Here is a 13,517-nt window from a genome sequence, read left to right as displayed (position 1 = left end):
TGAGGGTTACAAAATATAGCCTTATATGGGCACACTGAAGTGGCACCTTTTCCAATTAGAACCCCTAAGGACCCGAGGATATAGCTTTGAAAATGTCATGCTTTTTGACTGTAGTGTCCCATGCTATTAAATGCTAAAAATGCTATTATGCTACCTGACTAGTTAAATCTACAAAAACAAAATATTTTCAAAACATGTTAATAACATATTAAAAAGTATTCTTCTTCTTCTTCTTCTTCTTCTTCTTCTTATTATTATTATTATTATCAACATTATTAGTATTGTTGCTTTTGTTGTTGTTGTTGTTGTTGATGTTGTTGTTGTTATGGGGCTCAGTGAGCTTATGTAGGTAACAGGTCAACAGCACCAGTGGATGTTCTGGGATGCCCTCTCAGCTCCTGGCTTCTGACCGGATCACTAGAGGTCACCAGAGGTCGGGCTCGACCCACACGACCTTCTGCTGTTCCTCCACCACGGCGCCCTGGATGAGGTCCAGCAGGGCCGCCTCCCTCCAGCACTCGGGCTGCAGCATCCGGTACAGACACGGCAGCTTGTCCAGCAGGGGCTCCTCGGCACGCGAGCTGTCCAGCAGCTGAGCCTCCGACACACTGTGGTGTCGCAGACGATGTCTGTGGAGGGAGAGGTGGAGAGAGGTAGAGAGAGAGGGTGAGAGAGAGAGAGAGGGGGGGGGGAAGAGATGGGGGGTTATGGATGACTATTGATGAATATCAACATGAATGAATGTTGAAGTATAGGAACATGCCAGAGAGATCAACAGAGAAAAGCTGCTGAGCGTGTGTACTTGAGTCGGGAAGTGCTGCACTTAGTGGCGGCGATGAAGATGATGATGGGGAAGATGTCCGCCCTGTGGAGACGCCGCACACAGTCCAGCCCCAGCGGCAGGACACAGTGGGTCCCCTACAGCAGCCAATCACAACGCAGAGATGAAATGTGCTGTATGGGCGGCCTGTATCATCCTGCCTACACCATGGCCTCCAGTGACCGGGTTAAGTGAACTCATTAACAATGGTGATTTGGATCAGTTACAGTTTTCTGATTATTTTTTGAAAGACTGTAGTCATGTCTTTTAAATTAGTGTGATAACTTAAACCTGTCATGTGACCAGTGAATCAAAACAAGCTGTTATGTCATGAGTGTTCATGGCCTATTTTGCTGTGAAAAGTGTTCTGATGGTGTAAGAGTGTTCTGATGGTGTAAAAGTGTTCTGATGGTGCAAGAGTGTTCTGATGGTGTAAAAGTGTTCTGATGGTGTAAGAGTGTTCTGATGGTGTAAAAGTGTTCTGATGGTGCAAGAGTGTTCTGATCAGAGGCGATTCTAGAGTCTGTGGGGCCCCCAAGCAAAAATGTCAAGGGGGCATTACCGACCAGTGTTCATTACCATTATGTTAGGCTATAAATAATCTGATACCAACGGAAAATGTATTAAATAAAAGGGTAAGGCTATTTGCACCCCTGGTACAATTAGCAGTGTATGCTATTCGTACCCTGGTGCAATAAGAAGTGAATTCTATTCGTACCCCGGTGCACACAGTAATGTGTCCTATTAGTACCCCGTCTGGTACAAATATCAATGTATGCTATTCGTACCCCGGTGCACACAGCAATGTGTTCTATTAGTACCTCGTCTGGTACAAATATCAGTGTATGCTATTTGCACCCCTGTGCATTTAATCTGGCATATTGATCAAACAATGTAATTTTTTTTTTTTTTTTAAAACAAGCAACATGTTTTTTTGTTGTTACATAACAGAGTGTGAATAGCTCAGCTGTGTAATAGACACTCTGAATAAGGTATGCTGTTTGCATCAATGTACAGTTAGAAGTGGATGCTATTCTTACCCTGGTGTTTATAGTACTGCATGCTATTTACACCCTGGTGCATGAACTAGCTAATTGTTGCAAACAAAACTTCCGTTTGAGAACCGATTTCTTGTTCAAATTGCGCGCCTTCTCTCCAGAGACATTGGTACACATGCACACTCACTCTGCCAAAACGCATCACACAGGAATTGAACCCCGGTCTCCCACGTGCTGGCCCTTGCCTGTTACCACTACACTATCTGCTTGTATGTGTTCACTGAACAAAGATTATGAAAATAAAACACAACTTTTCCATCTCAATTTTAATTTGAACAGATATTAGTACTGAAACCGTTCAGAATTCTTCACTTTCTGCTGACGAAAAAACGAATGTCGGCCATGTTTTTTGGGCACGCGAGCAACATGTTTTTGTTGTTATGTAACAGGGTGTGAATAGCCCAGTTGTACGAATAGGGGTACGAATAGACACTCTGTAAATAAAACCTTTTTTTTTTTTATTCCAAATATTCCAAACATGAAAAACTTCTTTGGATAAAGTCTATCTTTTATTCTTAAATAAGCTACTTGGTTGACCCATCTCCTGACAATGTTACAATGTTTATTGTTTGCTTACAAGAATTATTAGCATGCAGAGTGAGAAGCGAACTAAAGGAGTTGGAGCTGGGAGAAAAATAGCTGGGCCTATAAACAGGAATGGAAAGAAACATTTGCGTTCATCTTACCCGGTTTCACAAATGCAAAACCTGTGTATCAGATATGAAACAACGCTGTCACAATAAATAATATCATACCACACTACAAAATGCAGCTATTTGCTCCAAACAAGCACAAAGGTGCAATATTGAAGCGCTGGCCGAGGACTATGCACAGCTAGCAGGATCCAGTGCATTCTGGTGTTCTTTCTCATATTTGTTTAAGCACCAACTCACAGTCTGATTGGTGAATAGGCTATTTGTAAATCGATATCGTAAAACAAAAGATTTAAAAAAAATAGGACTGCCAGAATAATTTGACTGGGCCAAACAATATCAGTGGCGCAGCTTTGGCCGCCTGTTGCCAACCCATGTCGATTATAGTTTAAACTCGAGGTGTGTCAATGATATTTTAATTTCATGTCGACTGAGGCGACTGGGATTTTAATTTACTTCTTACTGATGACGTAAGAGTGTTCTGATGGTGTAAAAGTGTTCTGATGGTGTAAGAGTGTTCTGATGGTGAGATGGTGTAAGAGTGTTCTGATGGTGAGATGGTGTAAGAGTGTTCTGATGGTGAGATGGTGTAAGAGTGTTCTGATGTGCTCTCTGTTGGTGCTGATCCACTCACCCTCTTCATGATCTTCTCCACACCCTGCAGGGTGTAGCAGTGGTGGGTGCTGGGGTCTCCACACTCCTCTAGAACCTCCCCTTTCTGCACCCGCACCGCATGCTCACTCGCACTCAGCGTTTCTGACAGGGAGAGGGGTGGGGGTCATTTAGTCAATAACCTACACTAGACATTGTGGTCAATAGTGTACACTAGACCTTTCCACTGAAAGGGTTTATTCATAACTGCACAAAGCATCATAAATCAACTGTTACATGCTCTAAATGAAGAAACAATGACTAACATATTACAGTCTGTAATCAGTAAGAAGCCTGTTCCTGTAATAAAACCAGATCATAAATATACAAATATTCACCGAGCTTCAGGAAAAGACATTATTACTCGGACTGTAAACGCAAGCATGAATACAAGTGATAAGTGATGCTTTTACGGGAATGTACAACTATAATGGTTAACTCCAAATGCTTGTTGCCTTGCCAGTAAGTGAAAAAAGCTCCTGAGTCCAGTGTTATGGTATTCTATATATATAACGCTGCCTGGCCACATACCAGGTTCACAGAGCTGGTAGCCCTCCATCTCTGCCAGCCTCTTGTGGAGGACCCGGCCAAGGACTGTGGGAAGGAGGAGGACCGGGCGGCAGACAGGCGGGTAGTGGGGTGTGACCAGCGTGTACGGCATGAGGGTGACACAGCTCCTCGGTGTGCTGCCATCACCTGGAGGAGAAGAGCATTACAACAGAGAAACTCAGGACTCTCCAGTGCTTGTTGTGCTTTAAAGCAACACCAAAGAGTTTTTTGAACCTTAAAATAATGTTTCCAAAATCATTTCAGTGGTTCATCAACTCGTAACAGGGTAAACGGCACTTCTGCATTCGCTTCGCAGCCCTCTATCGGCTATACCGCACTATGTAAGTTTGTCAGATCAGGTAGCGGATCTGTAGTTCGATGGAATGAGACATTAGAAACTACAAATTTGACATGCACTGATGTCGCAATACATCGTACTTTCATAAATCATATTCTACTTTGTCTGTGGATTCGTTATTTGCAAAGCCGGTGCTGGATATACAAATACCGTGCGTGCGACAAAGGTAAAGTTCTTTGGTGTTGCTTTAATTAGTCTTTATGCAGAATTCTGACTAAAAAACCTGTTTCACACACTGAAACCCTGCAGTCAGTCACTCATTATGTTGAGTCACTCTTTTCAGTGTAGGCACAATGACTCAACACACTCAAGATTTAAAAGCCCAGTCTGGTCGTTTGAAAGGGCTGTTGGACTCACCGTCCTTCTTCACACTGACCCAGAGTGGGTTGCGTGGTTGCCGGCCGGTGCTCACAATCCGCACGGCCTTCTGCTTCCCCTGAACACGCTCCACCTGCACAGAGAGATGAGGTCAGCTTTATTTCGAAGAAAATATCTCTGTAGCAGAGAGATGAGGGGCGGGAGTCAAACTGGCACACTAGAGAACTCAGAAAAGGTTCTCTGTACTGCCAAGGAGAGTAGAGAACTCAGAAAAGGTTCTCTGTACTGCCAAGGAGAGTAGAGAACTCAGAAAAGGTTCTCTGTACTGCCAAGGAGAGTAGAGAACTCAGAAAAGCTACTCTCTACTGCCAAGGAGAGTACTGTAGGATTAAAAGGGAATAACACATCATAGTCACTGTAACAGTAAACGCAAGCATGAATACAAGTGGTAGTGTGTGCGTGGTAGTGTGTGTGTGCGCGTGTTCTATGGCACCATGTGTACACCTGAGCTTGAGAAGCAACTGCTAAGAAAGAGAGTCCGTAGGATCACTAACAAAACAATATTGTTATTTTTTAAGATTCAGAGGACCTTGGTGAGAACTGAATCTGATAAGACAGCGGGAAATACCGGAGGCAAACACAACTTCCCTTACTAGTCTGTTATCTTGTTTGATCAAACTCAAACCTTATACTTGTACCGTAAATCTACTGTTTCCTTACTGAAAGGACTAAATGCAAAGGAATGTCTTGCTGCAGATGTCTGTGTTTGGCTACAGTCCTATTAAGCCTGCTCAACCTCACTCTGCACACACTGATCCCCTACCATCTGACTGACAGAACAAAGAGAGACACATCTATTGTCCTACATAAGGTTTTAAAGTTTATCAGTCAGTGTACCTGGGCACCTGACAAAGCCTTCTTCATATGAGAGCACACTGACTTCGAAACAGACAGTCGTGACTTGGACCTAAATCAAGATTCAGCAGATATAATCTCACCTTTTTGTGAGCTCGATGCTGGAAGGTCATGTCTTCTATTGAATGAATCAGCAAACGCTGAGCCCTGAAGGACGCACAAAATGAAATTACTGTACCACAAAATTACCCACGGTCTGATAAATCATACAAATCCTCTCCAGGAAAATCATTTGCCCTTGAGCACTTTCTACTTTCTAATCCATATAACAACTACAAAATATAATTGACAAATCTGGACTGTACACCGCACTGGATATTTCACTGACTTTATCAGTCCAATAAGTGGGTGTACTTTTTGAGACAAAAGTCTCACAAGTTGACTTGATGAAGTCTGCATACTCAGACTTGGCCAACAATGCCTTAAGTATGCCTGAAAAGGAAGTGAATGCAGGAGACAGAAAATTTTTTTTTCGATGTTTTGATGTGAGAGTGTGCACCATCAGACCAGTTGATCCAGTTCACCTTCAGAAAATTTTCAAGCACGGTTGGATGGAGCAGCTTATCTTGTGTACAGCTGGGGGCTGAGGCCCGGAGGTGAGACTACCTGTAGTAGTTGGGTTCTGAGGTGAGACTACCTGTAGAAGTTGGACCCTGAGGTGAGACTACCTGTAGTAGTTGGGCACGCTGCCACTCTTCAGGTCCTGCAGCTGGCATGGGTGCACCAGGCTGGCCCACCAGGTGCCCTCGGTGCTGTGGCAGGTGTTGGTGACGTGCAGGATGTCGTTGCACTTGATGGACAGGCCACCGACGGCTGTGCCCGCCGGCACGGACATGTTGACCCGAACGTAGAAAGAGTCCCCCGAGGTGACCTCCCCCTTTTTCAGCTGTTGCCGAAGGCTCTCATACACTGACAACAAAAACAGGAAACAAAACCTGAGACATGAGTAACATGATGTCAAAAAACCTGATGTCTTTAAAGGTAATGCTGGAATCTTCCCAACGCAGTCACGCATACTTGTCACTAGAATGGCAGGGCATGACTATAAACAGCTAGAGACAACACCAAAGGCAAAACCCAAAGAAAACCACCCTGGCAGTTTGTGACCTCACCCTGTTGCTGACTTAAGCTCAAAGCCTTAAAGCAATAATTCCACACGTAAACTGAGACCACACCACATGAAGCATTCAGCAAATAACAACCGCCATTTAAGCCTGCTAAATGGAATGTGTGATCATTGTCATTGAGAAATGCAATTAATGTGGCAATTACTGTAAACAGAGAGCTCTTTCACCAGACTCAAATTCTGAGCTAGATTAGGTGACTCCTTGTGTGAGATGGAGAAAGCCTGGAGTGTACAAGAAGATTGAAAGGTTGACTCCCTGGTGGGAAATAAGGCAGGGAGACTCAGAAAGCAATACAGTTGGCCCTGGCCATGGCGCGGTTTGATTCCCGCCCCGTGGTCCTTTCCGGATCCTACCCCAACTCTCTCTCCCACTCGCTTCCTGTCATTCTCCACTGTCCTATTTCATTAAAAGGCATAACAAGCCCCAAAAATATACTTAAAAAAAGAAAGCAATACAGTCCCCATCCGTACATTTCTGATGTTAAGTTGTGCTGCTCTTACGGTGTCTACTTTTACAAGTCACCATTTATCGGCTACATCCGGCCCCAGCCGTGGCGCGGCTGGGGCACCTGCACCGTACGCCGGCGACCCAGGTTCGATTCCCGCCCCGTGGTCCTTTCCGGATCCCACCCCTGCTCTCTCTCCCACTCACTTCCTGTCATTCTCTACTATCCTGTAAATTAAAGGCATAAAAGGCCAAAAAAAAATACTTTATCAGTTACATCCAGTGTCAGTTCTACCATCTGCGACGGCATTTCTGCCTGTTTACATCTGTGTGGCCATGTGACCTCAGGTCAGTTGTGTGAGCTCTGACTCACTCACCGTCCTGGTTGGGCCTGAGTGAGAGCTGGCATGGCCCCTTAACCTGCCTCAGAGCCCACAGCGCCTCCTCCTGGGTGGAGTCCTCCAGCACCATCCGCAGCACCTGCCTCTCCTCCTCGTACTTCACCTGACGCACACACACACACACACACACACAATATGTAGGTACTGTATGAATATCATATATGTGAGTCTTCAAATAATATGCACCGCATCACACTTGAATGCATATCATCCCAGATGCAGTCCATGTTTCTGGTGTAAGGTTGTTGAAGCAGGGACAGGGTACAGGAAGCAGGGACTGTCATTCCTTGTTGATTTATTATGAGGACAATATGCCTTTAGGTTTATAAGTAAATCTGTAGCATGTATTATGCAGACAGCCACCTACAGGCATGTGACTAAAAAGAGGGAGCAGACTTATGGGAACTGGGAAAAGAGCAGAGGATCCTTCTCCTCAGTAGATGCTCCGGAGGGACCTTTCATTCTTCTCTCTGAGCTGCCTGGGGCATTCCTTCTAAACAAGCGAAAGGATCTGCCGTGTTTAGGAAGGACTTTGACATCCTCAACAAATGGGAAGTGAGCTGAACAGCGAGGCAGCCCAAGGGAGCACACGGAGATGATGTGAAGAGGGATATTCCCCACCGTCTGGAGCACACCTCCCACTTCCCTTTATCTGCACAGAGGATAACAATCTCCCTGGCTAGGAATTCACAGCTACAACATATGCCCCTTTAGGGATATGTGCAAATCCCCACTCCAACTGAATTACACACACACAAGAGAATGAAACTGAGGCTCATTTTGGAAGCGAGAAACTCTAACAAAGAGACTGGTCTGGGACCAGTTTTCAGCCCTCGTGTCTGAGACGTTCCCATCGCTGTTTCTTCTGGCCTGCTGCGGTCTCTCTCACCTCTATGATCTGGGCTCCGGGGCTGACCCCGGACGTGTGAGCAGACGAGCCCTCGGTGACCCGGTGCACGAACACGCCCGTCTTGTTGCCCCCGACGACCTGGATCTGGCTGAGCAGCGCGCCGTCCTGGACGGTGAGGGTGAGCTGGCGCCCGGTTATGCGCACCGCCTGCGGCCGCGAACGCATCAGGAAGGGAGGTGCAGACGCCCGCGACACACTGCCATGGGAACAGACACAGATCAGCACTTTCACTACAAACACATGCTTCACAGATCAGCTTCACTACACTACAACACACACATGCTTCACAGATCAGCTTCATTACACTACAACACACACATGCTTCACAGATCAGCTTCATTACACTACAACACACACATGCTTCACAGATCAGCTTTCACAATCTCTGAGTATGTGCTTGTCATGAGCTCTACAAAATTCAACTGGTCTTGGATCAGTGGGTGCAGAGATACTTAACAGAGGGTACAGGCCAGGGCCCGAATTATCTTTTTGTCTTTAAGGGGGTCTCTCTATCTCATAAAAAGTTGGCACACCCCGCGCATAGCCTAACAAGGCGATACAATTACAGTAAATAGCCTAGGCGCGAGTGGCGCTTTTGCGCAGTAGCCTATATGCGCACAATAGGCCTAGACACACGCACACAATAGACAGAGATTTTTCATAGAAATTGATTCCTTTTAATTCATTTCAACATATTATTGATTGTAATATTCCATATTTAATTTTAATTTCACAATACAAAGATAGACTAAATTTTACTCTGAGTGCCATTCTCAATTTCACAACGTAGGCTAACTCATTTGAAGCAGACCACCGTCTCAGATAGGCTATCCTCAGTGTCAAACACAATAATGCATGTAGTATAACTTATACACAGGGAAAATGCACTAACTGGCAGAAAATAATAAAGCCATTGCAGCCAAACTATGTTCTAGTATTATAGGCTAATGTGCACATAGTAACAACACCTGGGCGTTCAGTCGTCTCGTGTGTTGAACCGTGGGAATAAATAGACAAACAATTTTGGAATTTGCACTGAGATGTTGTCGGGTAGCCATTGAATAGGCTATTCTGCCATCAGAGATTGCTAACAGGTGTTTCAAAATATCTGGGAACTTTTCGGAGCTCTGTGAATGACAGAGGATAGCTACAGATCAGTTCACAGAATCATTGAAGTAAGCTGCATTATGGGCCATAATTTATGGCTTTGTTAATCAACATAGAAGAGGTAAGGCGCAAGTTCAACAGCAAACAGGACTTTTCCGCACGTATCAACCCATAGGCTAGCCCAATGAACGCCTATGTAAATGCACAACACATTCTCATCAAAGCAGGGTAACTTCTTCAGACTTCAGACGAGTGCTGTCAAATCGATCGTATGCGGTTTGCTCATATAGTCTAGTGGTGTGGTGGTGAAGTGTCATCATGCTGCGTTCAAGAGCGTAGGGTAGGTCTACGTCCCGTATTAGCCTATATTTTAATTTCACGTCTGTAATGGTAAGAGATCGAACAGGGATCGATAATGAGCGGTTTTTTAATATTAAATTACAATGCCAGACACCTTCAGATATCAGAGACCCCCTCAGATTTTTGACTTTGTTGCTTTCATGGGAGCCAGTCCTCACTCTATGGGAGCTCGGCTCCCTCTGGCTCCCACGTAATTCGAGCACTGGTACAGGCTGACTTGAACTGTTGGAATGGCAGGTACATAAATATTTATTACACGGCTCTTCAGAGTGCTGCAGAAAGTTCCATTCACATGAATGGGCCTTCCCAATGTTCGGAGGTCTGTTAAATCTATATAATTACCGCTGCAAAGTATATAATGACTGCTGTTATGGCAACAGGGTCGAAGCAAAACCCCTCCACTGCGCGTCAGGGTTCGGTTCGCCCTGTCGGGACTTATTTTCCGATAATTACTGGCGGACAATACATTAAGTATAAGTATACTCTTTTGATCCCGTGAGGGAAATTTGCTCTCTGCATTTATCCCAATCCGTGAATTAGTGAAACACACTCAGGTGAAGCACACACTAATCCCGGCGCAGTGAGCTGCCTGCAACAGCGGCGCTCGGGGAGCAGTGAGAGGTTAGCTGCCTTGCTCAAGGGCACTTCAGCCGTGCCTACTGGTCGGGGTTCGAACCGGCAGCCCTACGGTTACAATTCCGAAGTGCTAACCAGTAGGCCACGGCTGCCCTCAAATCATCCCTTACATAAAAGCGGGTAGGCTATATATTATATCACATTTCTGTTCTTTTAGCATGCGTGGAACACTGGGACCTGTTCATTGAGGAAGACTCATGAGAGAATGGCTGCGTGTCATGATTGGGAGCTGGGTGTGTCTAGTCTACAGATGCAGATATTTAGAGGCTTACGTGTCAAGGCTGCGGCTCTTCTGTGGAAGGGTGGGGAGTGATGCTGACTTGCTGTCTGTAAACAAAACAGGGGGAAAACATTTAGGATCTATTCACAAGGAAGCCATGTGGAAACCCCCTCCCACACACACACACTTCACACTACGGGTACACAAATGCGGTGGTGAGCTAGAGGGCATATATTTGATGATTACATGAATTATTTGAATTACATACATACAGTGGTATGAGGTATTTTCCATAAGATCATCTCTCAATGCAAATCAAACCAGGTATTAGGCTAACTGAAATAAAACCATGGCAATCTCTAGGTATGGTGAAGGGTATGTGATGATGTGGGGCTATTTTAATTCCAAAGACCAAGGGAACTTTATCAGGATGCATAGTATCCTGGATCCATGAAATAAGTGGCCTTTAAAAATAAAAATCTGCCTGCCTCCATGGGAATTTAACATAGGGGTGTGTATACTTATCCCCCTCCTGTATATTAAGGAAGAACATTGATCTATTTATAATACATTATTCATTCACAAAGAAAATTGGTGTCCGTAAAGGTTGGATTTTTCCTCAATTTTTAAATGAAGGCATTAAGATCAATTTCCAAAGGTGATTTTTTATTCCTCTTTTTAGATCCATCAGAAACGCTCGGTGATTCAAGGACTTGGACTCCGTTTCACTCTGTTCCTCTGAACTGACTTCACAGCCTCTTTCAGACTTAAACCTGACAGTCAATACTACTCAACGTACCATTGATAATGACAAAGTCGCTCTCTGTGTCCAAGGAGAAAGGACTGTCTTCTGTCTCGAGGCTACAGAGATGGCAAAGACAGAGTGAAAAGAAAACATTAAGCGAGCAGGCAAACATGAAAAGCAGCCCCCCCCCCCCCCCCCCCCCCCCTCTCCGTCGTAGCTGTTCTCTAATCATCACGCAGCCTCAGAGTGGTGGAGCTGGTTGTACGGGACAGCACCGTCAGCTCAATCTGCCTCTCTGGTTCAGTGAGAACGTCAATAACACGCGAGCTGACCAAACCATGCAGGGGGCAGTGTCAGGCGTCTCTTATGCTGTTTAAGGCCATTTACCTGCATAATGCGTCACCACTTTCTGAAAAAAGCCCTTGTGTTAACAAATGACCCGGATCTTATAAACATAGATCCACTGTCAGAACTGATACCCATGCAAATAAAAACAGGAAAAGGAGGATATAGAGTTCTAGGGATCTAGCAAAGATTAACGGCAGGAATATGGGAGGTATTTGTTGTAAGCACATTTTATGTGGCCACTTTTACTCCCAGTGGAATGAGGAAATTGATATGGAGGCAAACACAAAGTATCCACAAAATATGCAAATGCCTACTCATATCGAACGTTACAGTCCTTCCCCTGAATATGGTTTAGGCTTAGTACTAGAGTGAAAGAAAACTTGAATGAAAATCTCAATTGAAAAAAGTCCTTTTAGTTTAGGATTGAAGTCCATGTAATGTATGGGACACTAGGCGCTAAGGTGCAGGCAGCTACGTGTCTCTCCTCATGAGTGTGATGGGATGAGGCTGCTAGTCACCTGTTGTCCAGGCTCAAGTCAAACTGGCGTCTGCGGAGAGAATCAGAGCCTGGTGGCTCCACATGGCTCGAACGGATGCTGCTCAGTCCTTCGTCACTGACCTGAACACACACACACACACACACACACACACACACACACACACACACACACACACACACACACATACACACACACACTTGATTTAAGAGAGTGACAACTGAAACATTTGGGATGAGATGACAGATGACGTCCTGTCGGGCCGCAGGGTGAGACGAGACGAGACGGGAGACAGGTGCGCTCACCTCCAGGTCGGGCCCGATGGCGTTCATGCGGCACAGCCGGGAGCAAGGCTGAGGGCTGGGCGGGGCGCCCTCGCTGCTGGAGCCGCAATAGCTGCTCTCCCAACTCCACTGCCTGGTCTGTACGAGTGCACACACACACACACACACACACACACACACACACACACACACACACACACACACACACATACAGTTTTAAGTGTCCCAGAAAGCCCAAGGATTTTTCTTTTTTGTATCAATAAGTTACATGATTACAGTATCTGACTATGACCATAACCTAACCTGACCTAATCCTAACCTTTTTCCAACTGGACACTCGCTGAAATGCATGAAAGACCTGTAAACTCCGAGTTACACATTTAACAGTGGTGAACTATTGATTATGGTGAGAGTCCAAATGACATCATGCTGCAGGAATTCCTAGCACGCTAATTAGTCTGCTGGGCTACAGCAACAGGACTCCCTACAACCCACATGTCTACTGCATTGCTTAACACAACTAGTGCTTTTAATTCACAGCTTTTAAACACAGCTCTATTCTCTGAAAATATGTGGTTGAATGCTAATGTTAAAGTGGAAGTATAAAAACCATAAATATGAAACTAAAATGTAGCAAAAAAGGCTCATAAGCAGTTAGACAAGTTGAAACCACCAGAGAAAGAAAGAATCACATTCTTCGTGAGAGCGAGCCAGTGGGGCGATACTTCAGGCATGGAAGAGCACCACTGCCCGAGGAGATGATTAACTGACCGGGGGAAGGAGGTCAGACATCTGTTGGCTACAGGTGTTTGTGTGCTGAGGTGGACTAGTTCATGTTCAAGAGAAAAGGCCTGGAGCTCCTGCACTTCACTGATGCAATAGGTAAGAGGATTTGGACTAATTCACTCTCAAAAGTCCACAATTACGGAATCCAAGTGGTTTACAATAGATAAGAGCATTTACTTCCAAGGCCTGCTATTTGTATAGCAAGAAAATGATCCCAATGAAAGTACTCATAAAATATTTTAAGAATTGTTGCAGGGTGTGGTGAATGGTAACTGGCCATTTGCCTGAGGACATACATATGAAGGAGAGTTTAGATGAAGTCTATGCGAG

The 13,517-nt window shown here is 45.0% G+C and overlaps 1 protein-coding gene across 2 annotated transcripts in view; it reads right to left on the bottom strand.

The window, feature by feature from the left end:
* Window positions 1-239: 239 nt before the first annotated feature.
* The window catches only part of card14 (caspase recruitment domain family, member 14), a 21,922-nt gene continuing 8,644 nt past the window's right edge, over window positions 240-13,517 (bottom strand). For both annotated transcript variants that reach the window (XM_042105495.1, XM_042105496.1), the window contains exons 9-21: window positions 12,423-12,539; window positions 12,139-12,239; window positions 11,327-11,388; window positions 10,580-10,634; window positions 8,184-8,400; window positions 7,271-7,397; window positions 5,991-6,231; window positions 5,406-5,469; window positions 4,447-4,540; window positions 3,714-3,878; window positions 3,166-3,287; window positions 803-918; window positions 240-629 (exon numbers count right to left, since the gene is read on the bottom strand). In XM_042105495.1, coding sequence (XP_041961429.1) covers window positions 425-629; window positions 803-918; window positions 3,166-3,287; window positions 3,714-3,878; window positions 4,447-4,540; window positions 5,406-5,469; window positions 5,991-6,231; window positions 7,271-7,397; window positions 8,184-8,400; window positions 10,580-10,634; window positions 11,327-11,388; window positions 12,139-12,239; window positions 12,423-12,539 — 1,686 coding nt within the window. In that variant the 3' untranslated portion in view covers window positions 240-424. The remainder of the gene's footprint in view (window positions 630-802; window positions 919-3,165; window positions 3,288-3,713; window positions 3,879-4,446; window positions 4,541-5,405; window positions 5,470-5,990; window positions 6,232-7,270; window positions 7,398-8,183; window positions 8,401-10,579; window positions 10,635-11,326; window positions 11,389-12,138; window positions 12,240-12,422; window positions 12,540-13,517) is intronic.

Source organism: Alosa sapidissima, chromosome 9, assembly GCF_018492685.1.
Source record: "Alosa sapidissima isolate fAloSap1 chromosome 9, fAloSap1.pri, whole genome shotgun sequence".
NCBI lineage: Eukaryota > Metazoa > Chordata > Actinopteri > Clupeiformes > Clupeidae > Alosa > Alosa sapidissima.
This window is presented reverse-complemented; position numbering and strand designations above follow the sequence as displayed.